The sequence below is a fragment of the Plodia interpunctella genome, chromosome 14 (genome assembly GCF_027563975.2).
Source record: "Plodia interpunctella isolate USDA-ARS_2022_Savannah chromosome 14, ilPloInte3.2, whole genome shotgun sequence".
NCBI classification, from domain to species: Eukaryota; Metazoa; Arthropoda; class Insecta; order Lepidoptera; family Pyralidae; genus Plodia; species Plodia interpunctella.
Genome location: NC_071307.1, coordinates 4,953,850 through 4,971,713, shown reverse-complemented (window position 1 = coordinate 4,971,713; position 17,864 = coordinate 4,953,850). Strand labels below are relative to the sequence as shown.

At 35.1% G+C, this 17,864-nt stretch overlaps 1 protein-coding gene across 3 annotated transcripts in view; it reads left to right on the top strand.

Annotated features, from left to right (window-relative positions):
* The window catches only part of LOC128675443 (monocarboxylate transporter 4-like), a 42,896-nt gene extending 34,643 nt beyond the window's left edge, over positions 1-8,253 (top strand). The window contains exons 4-10 of one of the 3 annotated variants that reach the window (XM_064436363.1): positions 3,183-3,350; positions 5,074-5,233; positions 5,482-5,623; positions 6,034-6,165; positions 6,466-6,640; positions 6,717-6,869; positions 6,954-8,253. In XM_064436363.1, coding sequence (XP_064292433.1) covers positions 3,183-3,350; positions 5,074-5,233; positions 5,482-5,623; positions 6,034-6,165; positions 6,466-6,640; positions 6,717-6,869; positions 6,954-7,486 — 1,463 coding nt within the window. In that variant the 3' untranslated portion in view covers positions 7,487-8,253. Of the gene's footprint in view, positions 1-3,182; positions 3,351-5,073; positions 5,234-5,481; positions 5,624-6,033; positions 6,166-6,462; positions 6,641-6,716; positions 6,870-6,953 lie in introns of all 3 variants that reach the window. The other 2 variants (XM_053754868.1, XM_053754869.2) reach the window with 2 other exon arrangements.
* Positions 8,254-17,864: the final 9,611 nt, after the last annotated feature.

The window sequence follows — 17,864 nt, the reverse complement described above, 5'->3', positions numbered from 1 at the left end:
TTGCAGCAAAAGCTTTGCTTTTGCTAGTATCAGCGTAAAACGTGCTCTTAGCAATATACATTTGTAAACGATTTTTTTAATAGCTACAAATTGAATTAGAGTTGTACCAGGCTGATTTGATTACACTTCATCATCCAGGTACCGCATTGTCAAAGACTTGAACATAAAGCATTTTGATTAAATTTATTCAAATTGAAACGTCAAATAAAGCAATTTTGCGTAATACTGTCGCCGCAAAGAAAGATTCATTTAATCGCTTTCCAATTTGGAGTTTTCCACGAAGCTATAAATAAAGTGCGTAAGGAAATAGCAATGGCTGCTATGTGTCGGCTCGTAACGAAAAGAGAGGTCAAAATAATGGTGGTATAGAAAGACTGTTGTCAAAAGTTTGACTTTGATAATAGAAGTTTTGGTTTTAAAATTACTTGAGTTATTGACCCTTTCTACTATTATTTAGACTGTGTTCTTGCACAAACAGTAACTTTATACCATACCATACTAATGAAGTACCTTACCAACCAAAACATTGTCAAAAAATTATTTAATGTTTTGTATACCCTTTACAATATATCTCACAAAATAATTTTCAATACTTGCTCGCACACGCAGCCACTACAGCATCAAGGATTTGAAGATTATCTCGAGCGCTCTATCTGCCAATAACACACGCAAAAGCTTACTTTTGTTATTGAGAAAAATTAAGTTTCAGAATATCCTTCAATATTCTGTAGTCTATATAATTTACGAAAGGATTCAAGAAAACCATTTCAAGCATAGCAAAGGCCGACGGGGAGCTGAGAGACTTGCAAAGCAATCTATCAACAGCTACCCTCCGGAAATACTAAACAACGAGCGACGAACTAAACTTTTTTTACAATACGTGCCAAAATCTTGCCGTTTCAGTCAAAAATGACTTCACCTGAAATTTGTCGCTTCAACATGCTCGAATTTTACATTATCTAATTTGTCAGGATTGCTAGAGACGGGGATTAATCATTTTTAACAAAAACAATACCATTTGAGTGGAAACCGCCGCACCGTGTTTTGACAAGTTAAATTTAAGATTGGATATTAAGTAAATGAAGTTCCCCAGTCACCGGTATTTGCGGATTGGGCTGATTTATAGAATTAATTTTCGAAGGTTCCCGGCTGGCCTGAATATTAACCGGTCGAATAATTTCTGTTATGAGTGGGGTCTTTGTTGTCAGCGCAGAGGGCGGAGCGCTAGAACATAACTCTTTCGTGGCTTGTTAGTGGCGACGACTAAGAAATTTGAATTTAGCTAGACCGATACTTCTGTGCTCAACTTCTCAATTGAATTTCAAACAATCCACTAAATGTAGATGATTGTCGAATTTGCAATTAATCAAAGAATACCGCATACAAAATTTTAGAATTAGAATGCCTAATGCCCTAATACTTAGAGCCATATAGCTTCCATGTTTGGAAAATTATAGGCCAACGTTCAGACGTGCCTAAATAACTAACGGCCGAAAGGCAGACAGCCAGAGACTGACACGTGATATGCTTAAATGGTTACAGCCTTTGCCTGTTGCTATCGCTCGGTAACAAGCGGGTAAGTTATATGTACTACGAATAATAGAGGGTTACAAATCTGACTCAATTGTTTCAAATGAGTAAAAGTTATTTCCTAAGGCTCTTCTGAAACAACCCTCGGCCTGATAATAGGAGAAGTTTATGTAAAAATCAACACGAAACATAAGGTACTTTATTTTCGGGCATAATAGCCCAAAGTGCAACCAGTATCTCACAAGAATGAGAAAGAAAAAATTTCCATAATATGTGACGCCATTTCACCAAATACCATATTAAATATGAAATAAATAAATGTGGAATGTGTAATTTGCAGTGAAATGCTAATGATGAAATGATGCAAATTACACACAGACACAAACGTCTACCTAAATGAAGTGTATCTGATACCAAGGAGAGGGGATCACAGAATGACAAAAGAGAATGAATTACCAGTTTCGCTGCCTTCGCAATCACAATTCAACTGAATGATACTAGATTTGAGACTGTTCAGATTTTACTGTCTCATTTTCTAGAGTGAGACTCCAAACCTTTTGTACCCGCAGAAAATATTTTCAACTCATTATCTACATTCATTGTGAAAATATAAAAACCTCTCTGCCTAAAATAAACATAATTTCGTTAGTCATGTTGATTATTCTTTTCGGACATAGAAATTTCATTTAAACTTAATTGGAACTTTTGAACTCTAAAAACACATCCTTAATAATAACAATCAATGAATAATAACAATGTAACACAGATGATACATTCTATTTATTTATATACATATATTAAACCTTTGTTCTGGTATCCCAAATCTGTATATTACAACGCCAACATAACAAATATTGCAACAAGTCAACACTTTTAGCAAACAGCTACAATTGTGCACTTAAGCTTAACTGTACTCAACATAATCAACTCTCATAGAGTTCAACGGGAATAACTAAAGTAGGTAACTTTGTTGAAATTGCCTTTGCCTCAAAATTGAGTTAATTTTATACATCGGTAGTAGTTGAATACTAATTGAAATTAAAGCCAAGAATTTATCGTGTTTCTATTTGGTTTCTCTCTTCATTTATTTTAAAAACAAACTACTATTTCATTTTGTTTATAGTGTTTTTAACATTCTACACGTCGACCACGTACACTACATAGTAAGTACTGTGAATAAATAAAATAATAATCATTTTCTGAAAGCGAGTAGCCATTATCACCACCCCAATAAAAGGGGAATTCCTTAGACTTTCTGTAGGACAATATTTATAATGCAGAGCGTTCGCACGGTAATGGTGTTAGTGAAACTGGAACGACTACAGCGACCCGAATTGCTGCCAGACTTCGGGTAATGTCTAGGCGGATTTGTTCTGTCTTACACTATCGCCATTACGGAATTTACCTACATAAATGTTGTTGAAAGTTATTCTTATTATCCATATAAAAATAACTTTTAACAAGTATACAGAGTTGAACATTTTAGCATGCGGTATGAATGTAACAAAATACAAATATGAAAAGACCTCTTCTACCTTTACGTTTGCACAACTTTGCCTACACAAGTTTTAGAAGTTTTACCCAATTACGGCAGGTGCGTTTATTGTACTTTAAGGATGTATTGTTTATTTATTACATCCTCGTTTGCACAGTTTGGGCAGGCGCCATCTGCGTGGGAGTGTCTCGTGCGGCGGGCGCGCTGGTGGCAAGTCGCAAGAAATCTCCCAGACTAGCTGCGTTAGTCGGCGGGCTACTTCTCCCCCTTGCTTGCCTGTTCACGTCCTTCGCCACACAGCTACATCAAACCATGCTGAGCTATGGTACGATTCTATGTAATTTGTACATTTTGTTCGCTGATGGCAAGTCTGAAGAAGTCTCCCGGACTAGCTTCCTAGGAATTACACTAATTTTATTACTAAAACGATGTTCTACATTACTTTGCTGAAATTCTCATAAATCGCATATAGGTACCTACATAATTTTCTATTTTGAAGTTCTCGGTAGGTGCCGATACTAAAATAAATAAATTATATGTAATAATTCGTTAAAACATAAGTTTTAGAAGTACACATACAAGTAACATTTTAGAAGTAAACACATGCATTAATAACGGTTTGAAACGGCTTCAAAATATTTCTTTAAATCATAGTTTGACATCGTACCTAACATCAGATAAAACCTAAAACACACTTAGCTTTAGTTCAGATAGATACACTATTTCGTACACGTCTCACCTGGCGGTGAGAAATTGAATAATTCATTTAGTATTCGTAGTTTCGGGCAGAGCACCACATTTAATATACGATGTCTTCGCATGCTTACTGGTAAAATTAAATTGTTAGGAAATGCTACCAAACTCATAAGTACATGTACTATCACGTTCACAGGGTTACATGCTAAACACCAGCACCCACGATAGACTAGAAATCTGCCATTATAAACAAGAAAGTGTGTGAGTTTTGACGTAATGTCACACATATCAGTTTGCAATAGTGTTTTTACACTTTCGCGCTTTGAATTGCAGACAACCGGGTCTTGCTCGCGACGTGTTTTGAATTATCAAAATTAAACGGAAAATTAAACAAATACGTATTTATTTTTGAGCGAAAGTAAACTGAGCGAAAGTAAACTATAACACATTTTATAAGATCTTTATTGTGCAGTGTTTAGGCAAGTGAGCTTATATAAGGTGCAATATTAACTTTAAAAACGTTGCCTAAATTTCTTTCATCAAAACAAGAGTTTAAAATAATTAAATAATTTTATCTGATGAAAAATATTACGTTTGAATTGGTCTTTTTATGATCCTTTGTCATATAAATGAATATAAATTAATACATTGATTGATCATTTCTGTCGATTGTGTAGCTATTCAACAATATGAATTTTTCTACATGGTCGGACATCAATACTGCGGTATTAACAAAACTGATGTTCGGCTGAACATACAATGCAAGAAGTAATCACATAACGATCACCATAATGTTTGCAAATCGAACATACGTACCTAATGAGTTTACATATGTTATATGTATAAGTGGTGTACTATAACGCTATCAGGGAATTAAACTTCGCTTCCCATAATATTCCGGTCCCACTTTACGGCACAACTCAACGGCACAACAGAGTGTATTCTAATTCTGCTAACGTTAAGTCAAAACCGTGTCTCAATGGATTTCCAATAGTAGTGCTTATTGCAATGTTTTCCCAATGGTGTCGAAAGAGAAATCCCAAAGGGATACGATTAGGACTTATTTTTAGCGGAATCACCGCCCTTGTTGTGCCATTGGTGTCATGTATTTTAATTCCCACGATTGATTGTATCGCTTTCAGACGACTTTAATTTCATGATCTATCCTGACATAAATATTATTTATGCAGTTTCATTTGTTAGTACCTATAAATTGTCTATCACCTCTTTTTTCACTACTCACTCTTTTACACACATTTTTTTTTACTATTTTCTAGCACAACAAATACGTTTTTTTTCTAATTACGACGCGATTTTATAATATATACGAGTAACATTTATGTTTTCCTAAGGCGTAGTCCTGGGCATTGGTTGCGGATTAGTCCGAGAGGCAGCAGGTTTGGTGCTCGGCGCCTACTTCAGGAGACGGAGGCAGTTCGTGGAGCTGGTCGCGCATGCGGGGGGAGGGGTGGGGATCGCGCTCTTTAGTGTCGCCTATAAGGAAGCTGTCGGGTAAGTGTTTAAAGATCATAGATATAAATGTTTTAGATGACGCTCAGGCCAGCAGGTTCAATTCAGTAATCGCCACCTTGTATTCCATCCATTGGTTTCAACATCTCACCTCTTTTTCTTATCCTTTTTCTTTCCTACCTGCTAGACGTTTTCTGCCCCAATAGTCTTTAATAAAGTAACCCTGTATAATCAATAATATTAAGGTATAAAACCAACATACAATTCAATGTAATAATGATTTTTTTTAGTAAACTCGGTTGGCGTCTTGGTCTGCAAGCGGTAACGGGCGTGCTCGTGCTAGCGTTCTTCCTGAGCGCGGTGTACCGCAGCGCCTCGCTCTACCACCCGCAGAGACGCGCCATACTCCACCTCAAAAACCAACGTCGCAAGGTCAGCAAATCCCGCTTTAATTATCAAATAAATTAATATCTCTTCCTTTAATTACACGCCAGACTTAAGCAAATAATCTACGGACAAAGGCACCAAGTTAAATTTAATTGGCACATTCAGTTTTCAGAAACCCGCTTCTTTGAGCCCCATCATAAACAGAGACCGTATTGCGAGAATGTAATTTATGAACCAACACAAAATTTCCCACAAATGTCTGCGGCTAATTGAATTGAGGATCTGAAACGACATAATTCTAATAAAACAAAAACATCTCATTAAAAATGAATGTGAAATTAGGTTTGTTTATTTTACTGAATTGCAAAGCAGCTTGTCTATTGAAAGAAAAAAGTATTATTATTGAAATTTTGGTCTTTTATCTTGGTCCTAATTATGGTTTCTTTTTCTGACAGGTAAAAGAAAAGAAAGGCCTGAAAAGACCTCCTCTTATCGACCTAAGCCCTCTCCGCTCTCGGCCTGCCAAAGTTTTGTTGTTAGCAGCTGGATTAGCAGCTTTCGGGATTTACACCCCAGTATTTTTTTTGGTAAGCCTTGTTTCTTGTTATAATTAATCAAGTTTTTCCTAACAACACGAAAATACCTAACATAATAATTAACTCTATCCCAATACATATCACGTCATGGGCAAATAATCCACATAGTATTCTTCGCGAGGATCACGCACAAGTACTTTATTCAATTTTCAAACGAACAGAAAAAACGCAGCTAGCATAATAAGCACTTTTTCACCAGGCACCATTGGGTGAAATTTTTGATAGATTTTATTATATTTATTTGTAGTTTTTGTTAATTATGTATATTTTATAAATTTATTTACCAAGCAGGCTTTGCAAGGTTCCGAAGAGGGTTTAGAGGAGAGTGCGCTGGTGCTGCTCCAGACGTTCCTGGGGTTCGCCGCAGTGCTGGGTTGCGCTGGCTTCGGGCTCGTGCTCGTGCGACCTTCCGCGCAGTGCCTCGTCTCTAAACAGTACCTCTGCCAGACTGCTATGGTCGGAATAGGTAACTTCTCTTTCACTTAACTTTGTATCCTTTCCGTTTTTAATATTTCGATCTAAATATATTTTTTTCTTTTCAGGAATTTCTATGCTAGCCTTAAGTAGTGTTGAAGGCTACCACGGATACGTCCTCTTCGCTTGGTTGTACGGATTATGTTTGGGAGGTTTTCTTTATTCAATCAAAATGCTCACGATGGAGCGCATCCGTGGCAGGCATTTTAGCAAAGTTTGGGGTATGTTATTAACAACATTTCCATTCGTACTTTGTTCAATAGTTTGAATACCAGCAATATGGTAAATTATTTCTACTTTCTCAGGTCTCGTCCAGGGTGCAGAAGCTATCCCTGTGATGGTCGGAGTTCCTGTGACTGGTTACATAAACCAGCAAGTACCAAGAGCGGGGTTCTACTTCTCGACCGCGGCGACGCTGGCCGGTGCCTTATTGCTGTTCTTCGTTGGGTTCTCCAAGAGAGAGGCGGAGCCGCCGCCGCCGGCGCCAGCGCCTACCATATCTGAGACTTGTCCGTGTATGACACCGCCTCGGTGTGAGCCGGCGTGGTGTGCGTGCAGCGCTGGAGGAGCTACGGCGTACTGCGCCTGGCCCGGCACGACTTGTAGCACGCGACTGCCCAAGTCACTGTCCTACGCAGCGCCGCTTAACACTTGCTGCCCGGCGACCACCCACCACTGCCCAGAGTGCCACCGCCGCGCGGCGCCGCTCCGGCCGTCCCGCAGCGTGCCGGAAGGTCTAGCACAACGCGGCAGCACGTGGAGTCGGGGCGGCTCCTGCAGGGCGCCTTGTCGACGTCGAGAACATCAGCTTATCGAACAAATCACCACGTCTGTATGATACCTAAACATCTATAGACCATTTGAATTTTGTACATTGTTTGTATAAACGCTTAAAAGTGATATGAACAGTGAACGTGTATCATAATTATGTAAATACCTAATTCTCTTTTGTAGACGTTATAATTGCAGTTAAAGTGATAGATTACATATAAAAGCAATAAAAGGGATTGATGTCTTTGCTCTTGAAAATATAATCAGTTTATTTCAATAAGATTATTTATAACCGATGATATTCTATTAAATAATATTTTTTCTATGCATTTGCTCTTACAATATTATGTATACCTATTAACTATATCTACTTATTGCGAATAACTTTTACAAATTGAAAGTAGTCAACTATTCATTGTAATTCTAAGATTAGCCAATTTTTTTCTTAAGTCTTTAGTACTTGTGGGACCTTTATCAAAGTAGATCTTACCAATTTTCTTATTTTCTATAGAGTCCAAAAAATGACCCTTATGTCCTATCTCGTCTGAAGTATATAAATAGTATATAAAAGTAACTTATAACTATTTATTGAAAAAAAAATTATTTCATTTCACAAGAGACAAAATAAAATAGGTAAAAGTAATAGATTATTAAACGAAAAATTTTATATATCTTCTACTCTAAAATAATGTCAATTTTAGCCATCTATTTATTAGTTTTATTTCTATTGGTTATTGTTACTTGCATACTTTATTTGTTAGATGTTATATACTTCCGATGTTAAAAACATTTATTGTACCAAAGTGTAATTACAGTTTTGAAAGAAAATTATCTATATTAAAGAATTTAGGAAAAGATTTGGGTTTCTTTTTAATCGTATTCAATCAGGATTCTCAGTATAAATCCTGAGGAAGGTTATAATTCTCTTTCTATCCCTCTGCTATAACTTCCTACATATACTACATTATATTTATATATAAAGTACATACCAACATGACAGAGCCCGAGGCAACCAAACGAAAATAGCATGACACATCTGCAAACGCAGTTATTGCGTGAAATGATCGGATTATCGCTCGCTCGATGGCACATACGAAAAGCGTGCCCGTACGGAAACCTACAGATCCAACCAAGACGAGAATAGCCTCCGGCCAAAGAGAGTGTAGCTATTTCGTTTATAGTAGAGCGCGGGCTTCTTAAAGAATGGTTGGTATATTAACTAGTGTCTGTCGGGATTTTCATTCGGTTTTCACCAATAGATAGTGATTCCTAAGGAAAGGTTTAGGTGTATAATTTATTAGGCTATTATCCGATCGAAACCAGGACGGGCCGCTAGTTCATGCTAGTTAATATAAGTAGTTATGTGACACAGCTATGAAATTTAATGCAATCACACCTTTACATACTACGAACTATTTTGTTACAATGCTCTACGTAGCACTTATACTATAAGCATTCCCATTCATATCGATTCCTTGACCTTCCCGATCACTGAATTTAGACAATACCATCACAGAAATCCGATTCAGCTGCGATTCTATCTCCATTCGGAATAAAGATGAAGCCGGAATAAGCTCCCAGTTTTATTAAGGGCCGGACACATAAAAGCCGTATAGTTTCATTTATTATTTTCTGGGATCCCGATGCTAATAATGTTTCTCACTTCCACGTTGTACGACGTTTTATTCCTTAAGATATAAGGGTTGAAAGGAGCGTAGCTGCATTATTACGCCTTCAAAGGGATCATACCTACACGGACATATTCAGGGTTATCTTTGTTTTTCTTTGAAGTTCCAACATTGTGTTTGTAATTGTAACACACTTTGTTAATTTTGCATACAGATACAGATATTTCATCAATATTCCTTACATTTCAAGCATTTGCTTTTCTACTTGTATCATTTATTATATCAAGCGTTTGTTTTGTGATTAATGGCTAATTTAATCGCTGGCATACAAGCCTTCCTTTATGGATGGATGGTAGGTCTATTGCGTATTTTGTGATTATTGGGAAAGAGATTGATTAATAAAATATTCTTTCTTCATAGAGTCATTATTTGTCTAGTCAGTAGATTCCATTCCATACAATAAGCATGCATTCATATTATCATCATGGAGGTTCACTATCATTATTTTCCCAGTTTATTTATAAAAAGTAGGGGGCAAACCCAACTAGTAGATGGGTCTACACGTCCCTTTAATATTTCGAAGCGGTAGTGGTTCAGTGGTCAAAACTGTTCTCTATGATCGAAAGGTTTCAGGTTCTATTCTACTCGTGCACCGTAAATTTGTATATTAATTTGATTCATGTGTCTTCCGGTGAAGTAAAACATCGTGAGGAAACCTGCACACTTGTTATCTCAGTAGTGTGTATGCGTCTACTTACCAATAGATGTCGGTAAATAGTCGTAAAAGTCATGTCAGATGCCTTAGGCGACTGCAATAAAATGTAACACTAGTGTTGGAAATAGCACGCTCGATAAAAAATAATGTGTCGAAAACAACCGTCTGTTCTGAAGTTAAAACATTTACACAGAACAATTGATGCATTCGAGGATCCCTCGGGAAGAATCGACCGATTGAAACCCGCGCTACATTTTTTATACCATTCGTAACGAAACTCTGTACTCCAAAAAGGAAATGACAACTCAACATGAATAATCAATCTAAATATAGTTTCTGCTAAAGAAATAATAGTGGAAAACATAGAATGAAATCGTAGATAATGTTCTTAGTATAATGACATCGTAGAACCATTTGTTCAAATTCAAATTCAAATTCAAATCATTTATTCAGAAATTAGACCTTCACAGGCACTTTTTCTCGTCAATCTTTAAATTTATAGTTATTTCTCACAAGCTAGAAACTACTGGCATTTCGGAACGACCACTGCTGAGAAGAAATGCCGAAAGAAACTCATTTGAACAGTGTTGGTCCCTATCATGCCAGATCGGCTTACCATTATTGTTTCTTACAAAAAAATTTTTTTTTCTTTTCTTTCTAATAATATATAAAAGTACATAATGTACATAGTCAAAAGGTATATCAAAACAGGTTATGATTGTGATCCGAGTGCTGATTATAATATATATATATATATATATATATATATATATATATATATATATATATATATATATATATATATATATATATATATATATATATTTGAGATTTGATGTGCAGCGTATAAGCTCAGACCATTTATTTTCCTTGCAATTGAATGGAAACTTAAAAGGAGTAAAGAAATTTCTAGAGCTCGCTGTCTATTCATCGGATGCACTGAGTCCGATAATGGTGAAAGACAAAGGAGATTTGGCCCGTTCAATATCTCTGTCACGTACGTGTGGCTACTAACTTTCTCCGATGCATCAACAGAGCACCGGATATCCTAATTGAATATGCACGCAGCCTATTAATTTCATTAAGGAATTTACTTAACTATTACAATAATAATGTATTAAGACGGTTTAAAAGTAGGTTTAGAATATACCGTCCATACCCTTAAGTCACCTTTTAAAAAGCTACTTCAAAATCGCCGCAAATCTTTTTACAGGTACATAAACACGTTAATTAGCAGATGGATTGAAAAATAAGCTTTAAACAAAACACTTTTATTATATGACTAAATAAACAAAATAAACGATTATTATAATCTGTTTACAAATAAAACGGTTAATGATATCATTAGAAGGCACTCGCGACGACGAAGCACTTTACCCAATATTTTTAATTTTCTGCGAAGAAAATGTCCAATTGAGTTCGTTATTTTTATTGTAATGAGACGGAACGAAAAATGTAAAAGTTGGCGTAAATTATCAGCTTCCGTAATTATCTATAAATTATTGCAGTACTATTTAGGTGCAAAATATTCAGACGGCTGTAAAAAAGACGATATAAGTATAGTATATCATGATTAATATTCTACTCATAGATATATTTCTTTATCTATGATTCTACTACTTTACTTTTAATAAAATACATTAATGAATGCATGGATGTTTTATACGTATTACTAATAAGCAGTAGTTATGGGCATTTTCTTAATAAACAATTTGAAAAAAAATCGTAAATTGGCTTGAAAATATAGATCCATCTTAATTGGTGTAAAGCAGGTTCGCAAACGAGGAGAATGCGCTCACGTCGTTCCCTCTAATGTACCACTCTACATGCCCCCATTTAGTGCCTAATGTAATCGAAGCAATGTTGGACAATTTATCACGTATTTTCCCCGGGCTAATCCAATTTTTACGAATTAATAAACCATATACTTTTTCTTTTTAGCTGAAGACAGTGAATATGTAATTATCTTTCCAAGTATTTGTAGTAAGCGTAAAAGTAACTTAATCGCTTTTACAATTTATTTTCGAGTAAGTAAGTGTAAAGTTATTTATTTTTTCCAATAATGTTACATGAGAAACGCAAATTATGGTACAGATTAGATAATGTATTATAGGACACCGTATATAGACCTAATCAAAGTCTTTATTAGGGGCGCTAGTTGCCGGCAGGGCCTGTGTAATCCAGTGCACATCGTTTATAGATTAGGAACATATTGTAGTTAAGATATGTGTTCATACACATAATAAAAATAAATGCTTTTAGGCGACTTGAATAAAATCTGACACCACCAATAACACACTGGATTTAAAAAAAAATAACGTAAGAAACCCCTGTCTCCGAATTTGCCAGCATCCTCTCATCCGCTAGTAAAGAATTGATGGTTCCCAAACGTCCGAACTTTGACTATCTCGTCTGAACTGAACATACATTTTGCAAACATAGCTAAGAACGCTCTCGATTAAATTCTCTTTCAAATTTACATACAGATACATAGACACGTTAAACTTATAACTCGCATACTTAACTCTAACGTAGTTCGAGGTTAAAAAGAGTGCACATGCACTCTTTTTAACCTACATAGGCTCATATGCATAAAAATACAGCATTTTTACAAAAGGTAATGAATTTTATTGAACTTTTTGCATTGGGTAATGTTGCCCGTAACAGTGTATTCGTAATTGAGTTTGTGATTAATGAGCAGTAATTAAATCCAGTGGCGAACAATGCGCTCGCAGAGAATCTATGTGACGACTGACAGCCTCCTGAAATACGCTGAAATCAACTGTGATAATAGAATTCCTGACGCATCGTATTTTCGCTACATTTATCTTTCTCCGCGCTTGCGTTTGTGTTGTGTGCCTGTCACTATTTTAGAATTATTTTTCACGTTAGGTATGGCTTCTGGACTTACTTTGAAGTTGTGTCTACATATTGATCATGTTGATATTTAATTATTGTAAGTAGGTAGTCCTTTGATACACAATACATATTACACACAATACATATAATCACGCTAGCGGATATTTTGTTTACAAAACAAAAGAAAAATATTATATGGCGTTTAATTATTACTTGTTTAAATTCATTTTGTAGCACTGTATATTTCAAAGCACATAATTTTAATTTAAACAATATGTAAATTTATTATTAGGCTCATAGCACCTGGAGCTACATATTAAGCAGGAAGATATAGATCGGACTGGCCGGGAAGGTCCCGAAAGGCATATCCCCACAGCCCACAGCAAAACTTCAAAATGTATAAAAATGAATAAAACACAGGTATTTACCTCTACTCTCCGATTTTAAAATCGGAGAGGAGAGGTAAATACCTGTTGTAAATAACCTGTGGTAAATAATATAATATTTAAATATTATATTAGAATGAACAACTTGGAGCGGTGGTGGTGTAATGGTTAAGACGGGCGTCTTAACCCGCCCGTGGTACATTGCTACGGACAGACACGTCAAACTTTTATCTCCCCTGCTTCTCTCTGTCTTCTGTCTGTTTTTAAAACCATAAATGTCAGTTCTATTACAAATATTTATTGAACATAGAAGAATCATAGAGAAATAAGACTTTATTCTTCTTGCAAAATAAGACAAGCTTTTATGTATTTAATAGCAGTCAAAGATGTAATGCTGTGCAATCCACAATTTGGGTACAACACGGAATCAAACTGAATTCCAGCTTGTTGAATATCTTGCATTTGCTTACGTATACGCGAAGCTTGGTAAAGTTTGTGCGCCATCATACATTTATATAACATAATGCTATTGAAATAGCATAACACACTTTTAAAATATTGTGTATGATGTTACAAACCAAAGTTTAAATAGCCTATAATGATTTTATAACATAAAAAATAAGACTTCGAGTAACACTTGTAATTTTTCAATATAAAACTGTTACGTATCGTCGAATCTGTATATAACATGAAACTGTATCACCTAACCGAATATCATCCGAAGATTCAATTGGATAACATCATCAAATATGACGTCAATTATACCTATGTAAAAAATACTTATAACTGTAAATAAAATAAATAATACTATTTATGCGTTTCGACTTAAGAGAAATGATAAAATGGCGACAGTTATTACATTTATTATTAGAAATTGGCAAAGATCGAGCATTTAATAGACTAGTTTAAGACGTTATTATTATTTGACATAGATATAAAAACTATTTCAGGTAGACATATGCTAAAGGAGAAATTATTTCAGTCTTTTTCCTAATAGTTAAACATATTTTAAGACATATTCAAGATTGTTATAATTACCCATCTGTGCCCTAAGCATCCGTAAGTACTCTTACTATTTCGTTGGACATATTACACATATTTCTAAATACTAATTCTACAAATATTATAAATACGAAAATTTGTGAGAAAAATGTGTGTATGTTTGTTACTCTTTGTGAAAAATGTATCATTTTTCACTATGTATTATTTAATAAATATATGTATTACTTTAATCTAAAGTAATGTACCAAAAGCGTCTTTCAAATTTTCAAGTGAAATTATCTCTCAAACACTAGGTTAGGTAAAGCCTTGTGTCTCCTAAAGGAAAGAATGACGTCATAAATTTAAGATAAAATTTGAATACTCACGTCTGATATCGGATCTCGTAAGCTAACTGTCGTAAAATTTTTATTACTGTAAGGATAACTCTGTCTTAATTTTACAGTCAAACACAATCGAGTTCTGGCATTGTTAAATGGAAATCATACAGCGAATGTAGAGAGATCTAAAGAACTTTTGTATTCTAAGTAATTTTTTTTAACTCAAACCGGAGATGTCTTGTCTCGTCTTATTTTACTGTATTTTAGAGATTAATTTTTTATTTCGTTTATAGCCTTAAATAAAAACTTGATAGATAGCCTCATATCATCATAGCCCTTCAACTCTTTACCATATTATGAAAATTTCCGATAAAATAGACTCTTTGAGGCGGCGAGATTTTGCCAATAATATAAACGATTCCGGACATCAAAGAGTAGTGGGAAAGGGAAAAATAAAATAGAACGTTCGTTATAAGCGAGAGGCGAGGGCAGATGTACCTGAAATGAACCCAGGTGTTTAGAACCGAACGGAGTTCTGTTTATTTAAATTGTGACAGTTTGTCTATAAAAAGTAGAAAATTAATGAGGGCGTTGTGTTCTCTTGTTGGTCAACACTGGGTATTTGTCAACCAATCTCTACTATAAAGAGTACGTTAAAAATTATTTCGTTCGTTAAAGGTTTCTACTGATAAACAGACTGTACTAATCGCAAGAGTGCAAAGAGAGAAGAAGATGCAACCAAACGTGCACATGTCACCGTATGAATGCCGTCTGTTTGCGAATAATATAGCATTTTTTTAAGTTTCTACTTACTCCATTATATTCTAAGCGCTCTGCAGGCTGATCGGTCCATCCAGCCGGCCGTGACCTACAGCCATACTTTGTATTTTTATCATCTAGTTTTACGATGAAGGTATTGACCAATTGTCTAAGAGTGAAGGAAGGAAAAAATATGTATATACATAGAATGTTGAAGCTGTTTCTCTTTCTGCATAGATTCTAAAAGTCAATAAAAATATGTGCTGTTTTTAAACTGATTCTTCTCGAGATTCTTCTCTGGAGATCGTAGATAATCTATTTGTTTTGACTGTCACTGTTTCTAAATTATAAAAATTTACAAATTTTAACAATTTCTTAAATTCACAAACAAGCTCGATATCCAGGATATCGTATGCGGTCGAGTCAGATAAGTTATTTTTCATTTATAGCAATATAAATATCCAATATGACGTATTCCACCACCACCCACACAAATGCCACATGAGAAAATGACATCGTTTTTCATTCATTAAAAGATTATTCTGAAGATAAAGATAGATGGATAGAACATCAACGCCACCAAAAGAACAATGTTTTTAAATGTTGAATGACACCTTAGTTAACGTAAAAACGGGATTTATTCAATTGTTTTAATAGAACTGCACAAACGGGTGTCCTCAATTTGAGAACTATAGCCTCTGTCTGAGACAATGAGATCTTCCACGCCGCAGAAAACATTGCCCGCGATGACTGTAGTATTGGGACCTCGTTTAAACCTTTTATCTACAAGCCGAGGGGTCGTGAGAAAATATTGGGTTTCGATATACGACACAGTGAACACGATGTTTTGCCCGGTGTTGCCACAGTACATCCTGTACTCGTACTCGTGTCTCGATATCATGTATTTTGAGTGATTAATATAATAATTTTTCTATAGTTAATCATTTTAAAATACTATCGGTAAAACTTAGCCGACATATATTCAAGGCGTGTTTCATTTATCAAACCTTACTTCATGCATTCCAATGAAATAAAAAAATCAAAGCTTATTTGAGTTAAAGAGAAAAAAGAAAGAAAGAAAAGAAAGTTAAAAAGAAATTCGTACATTTAATCCGGTCGTATTCGCTGTGGAATGGAAATTTGTTACCATTCTCTAGAGCACAACAAACAACACCACATCGCCCGGGGTTAAACAATCGATCATCAAGCAACAGTGTCAAAACCGAAATCATATAACCATGTGTTGAGCGGGAAAAACGTGCCTTAATAGCTTATCGTATCTCGCATAGCAGTTTAAACCATAATACATAGTTTAACGATCTAAAATTGAATGAATAGTGAAGAAAATTTTACAAGTAGAGCGCTTCGTATTGCATATTGCATACGTAATTTTCTTCATCACAAGAGTAGAGCGTGCATGCATGAATTAAAAATTTATTACATTTAAATGGAAGTATCTATTTTTAACACAAAATAAACACATTTTTCAGTGGCTATGGAATTTTTTTTAGATATTTTAACAACTAATTTTAACATAGCTACAAATTGACATGAGTATTAAAAATATTATAACAACATAGCCGAATTGGAAGGGTGACCGGAATACATTAGCCGCTTTTGGTCGAGTTGGCTAAAATGCGCCTGGATTATTATTACGTAACGAATTTAAAATCTTTTTCATAAAGAGAACATTAAATATGTATATGTGCAGCACACGTCAATGAACTCGGGCAAGAAAAAGCTGCTCATACACAGTAAGTCGCTAACCGAAGATTGGGAAGTTTTTCGATTCAAAATTGTATTGTTTGTTATTTATTGTGGATATTAAACTTCTCTATCTTCGTGAGTTTTAGGAGTGGAGACTCAGGTGCAGTACGAACCTTAGAAAGTCTATTTAAAATATTATGTCTAAAGGGTCTGGCGAACGAGGTAGACGTATAAATTTTGTTTTCAGTTACCATAATTTTTTAGATTTGTCAGTCTTATATTTACACACTGATGTCAGTGCAAATATTAAACTTGTACAAAAATAAAAGAAATAATCACGATAAATTACTCATAGGTACAAAATATGTTTTACAAACAGAAAATTAACATATTTATTGAAGAATTTGTTGAAAAAAAGTTATGTCGTGTGGGAAAAAACAATCCTTAGTTGGTAGACCACATAAGATGAATCCATATTCGCGTCACGTTTTTGTTGACTTTGTATAAGTTGGGTTTTGGGCCGGATATGACAGGGATAAACCAATTGTTGGGATCCCTCGCTAAATTGACATATATGCGCAGTCCAAACACGTGTGCTTGCCTATTGGACCAATTAATATTTTAATATATAATTCATGTAACAATATAATTTTGTTTGAGATTTCAGCGCGTCTCCGTGAGGTAACGGGCGATCCAAAGGCGGGCAGTTACTTTGCACAGAGAATTGCCATAGCGGTTCAGAGGGGTAATGCTGCCAGCCTTCTTGGAATCCTTCCAAGCGGCGACGAGCTGGAATTTCTGTATTATTTATAATTATAATTTTTGTAAAAAAATAAACAATGTCATTCAAAAACATGTAAATCCAGTTCAGCCTCTAGCGACAAAACAAAACTTTTGTCAAAACAAAACATATTTTGGAATTTGTTTGTAGAAAGTCTTGGCAAAATACATGCATAGATAGATACGGATCGTCGAGAAATAAGATTTATACTCAGCATAGACAGCATTCATCGAAATGGAAGGACTTGCACCTTGCACTTGCGATGCAAACTGCGTTGCATACAAACCATTT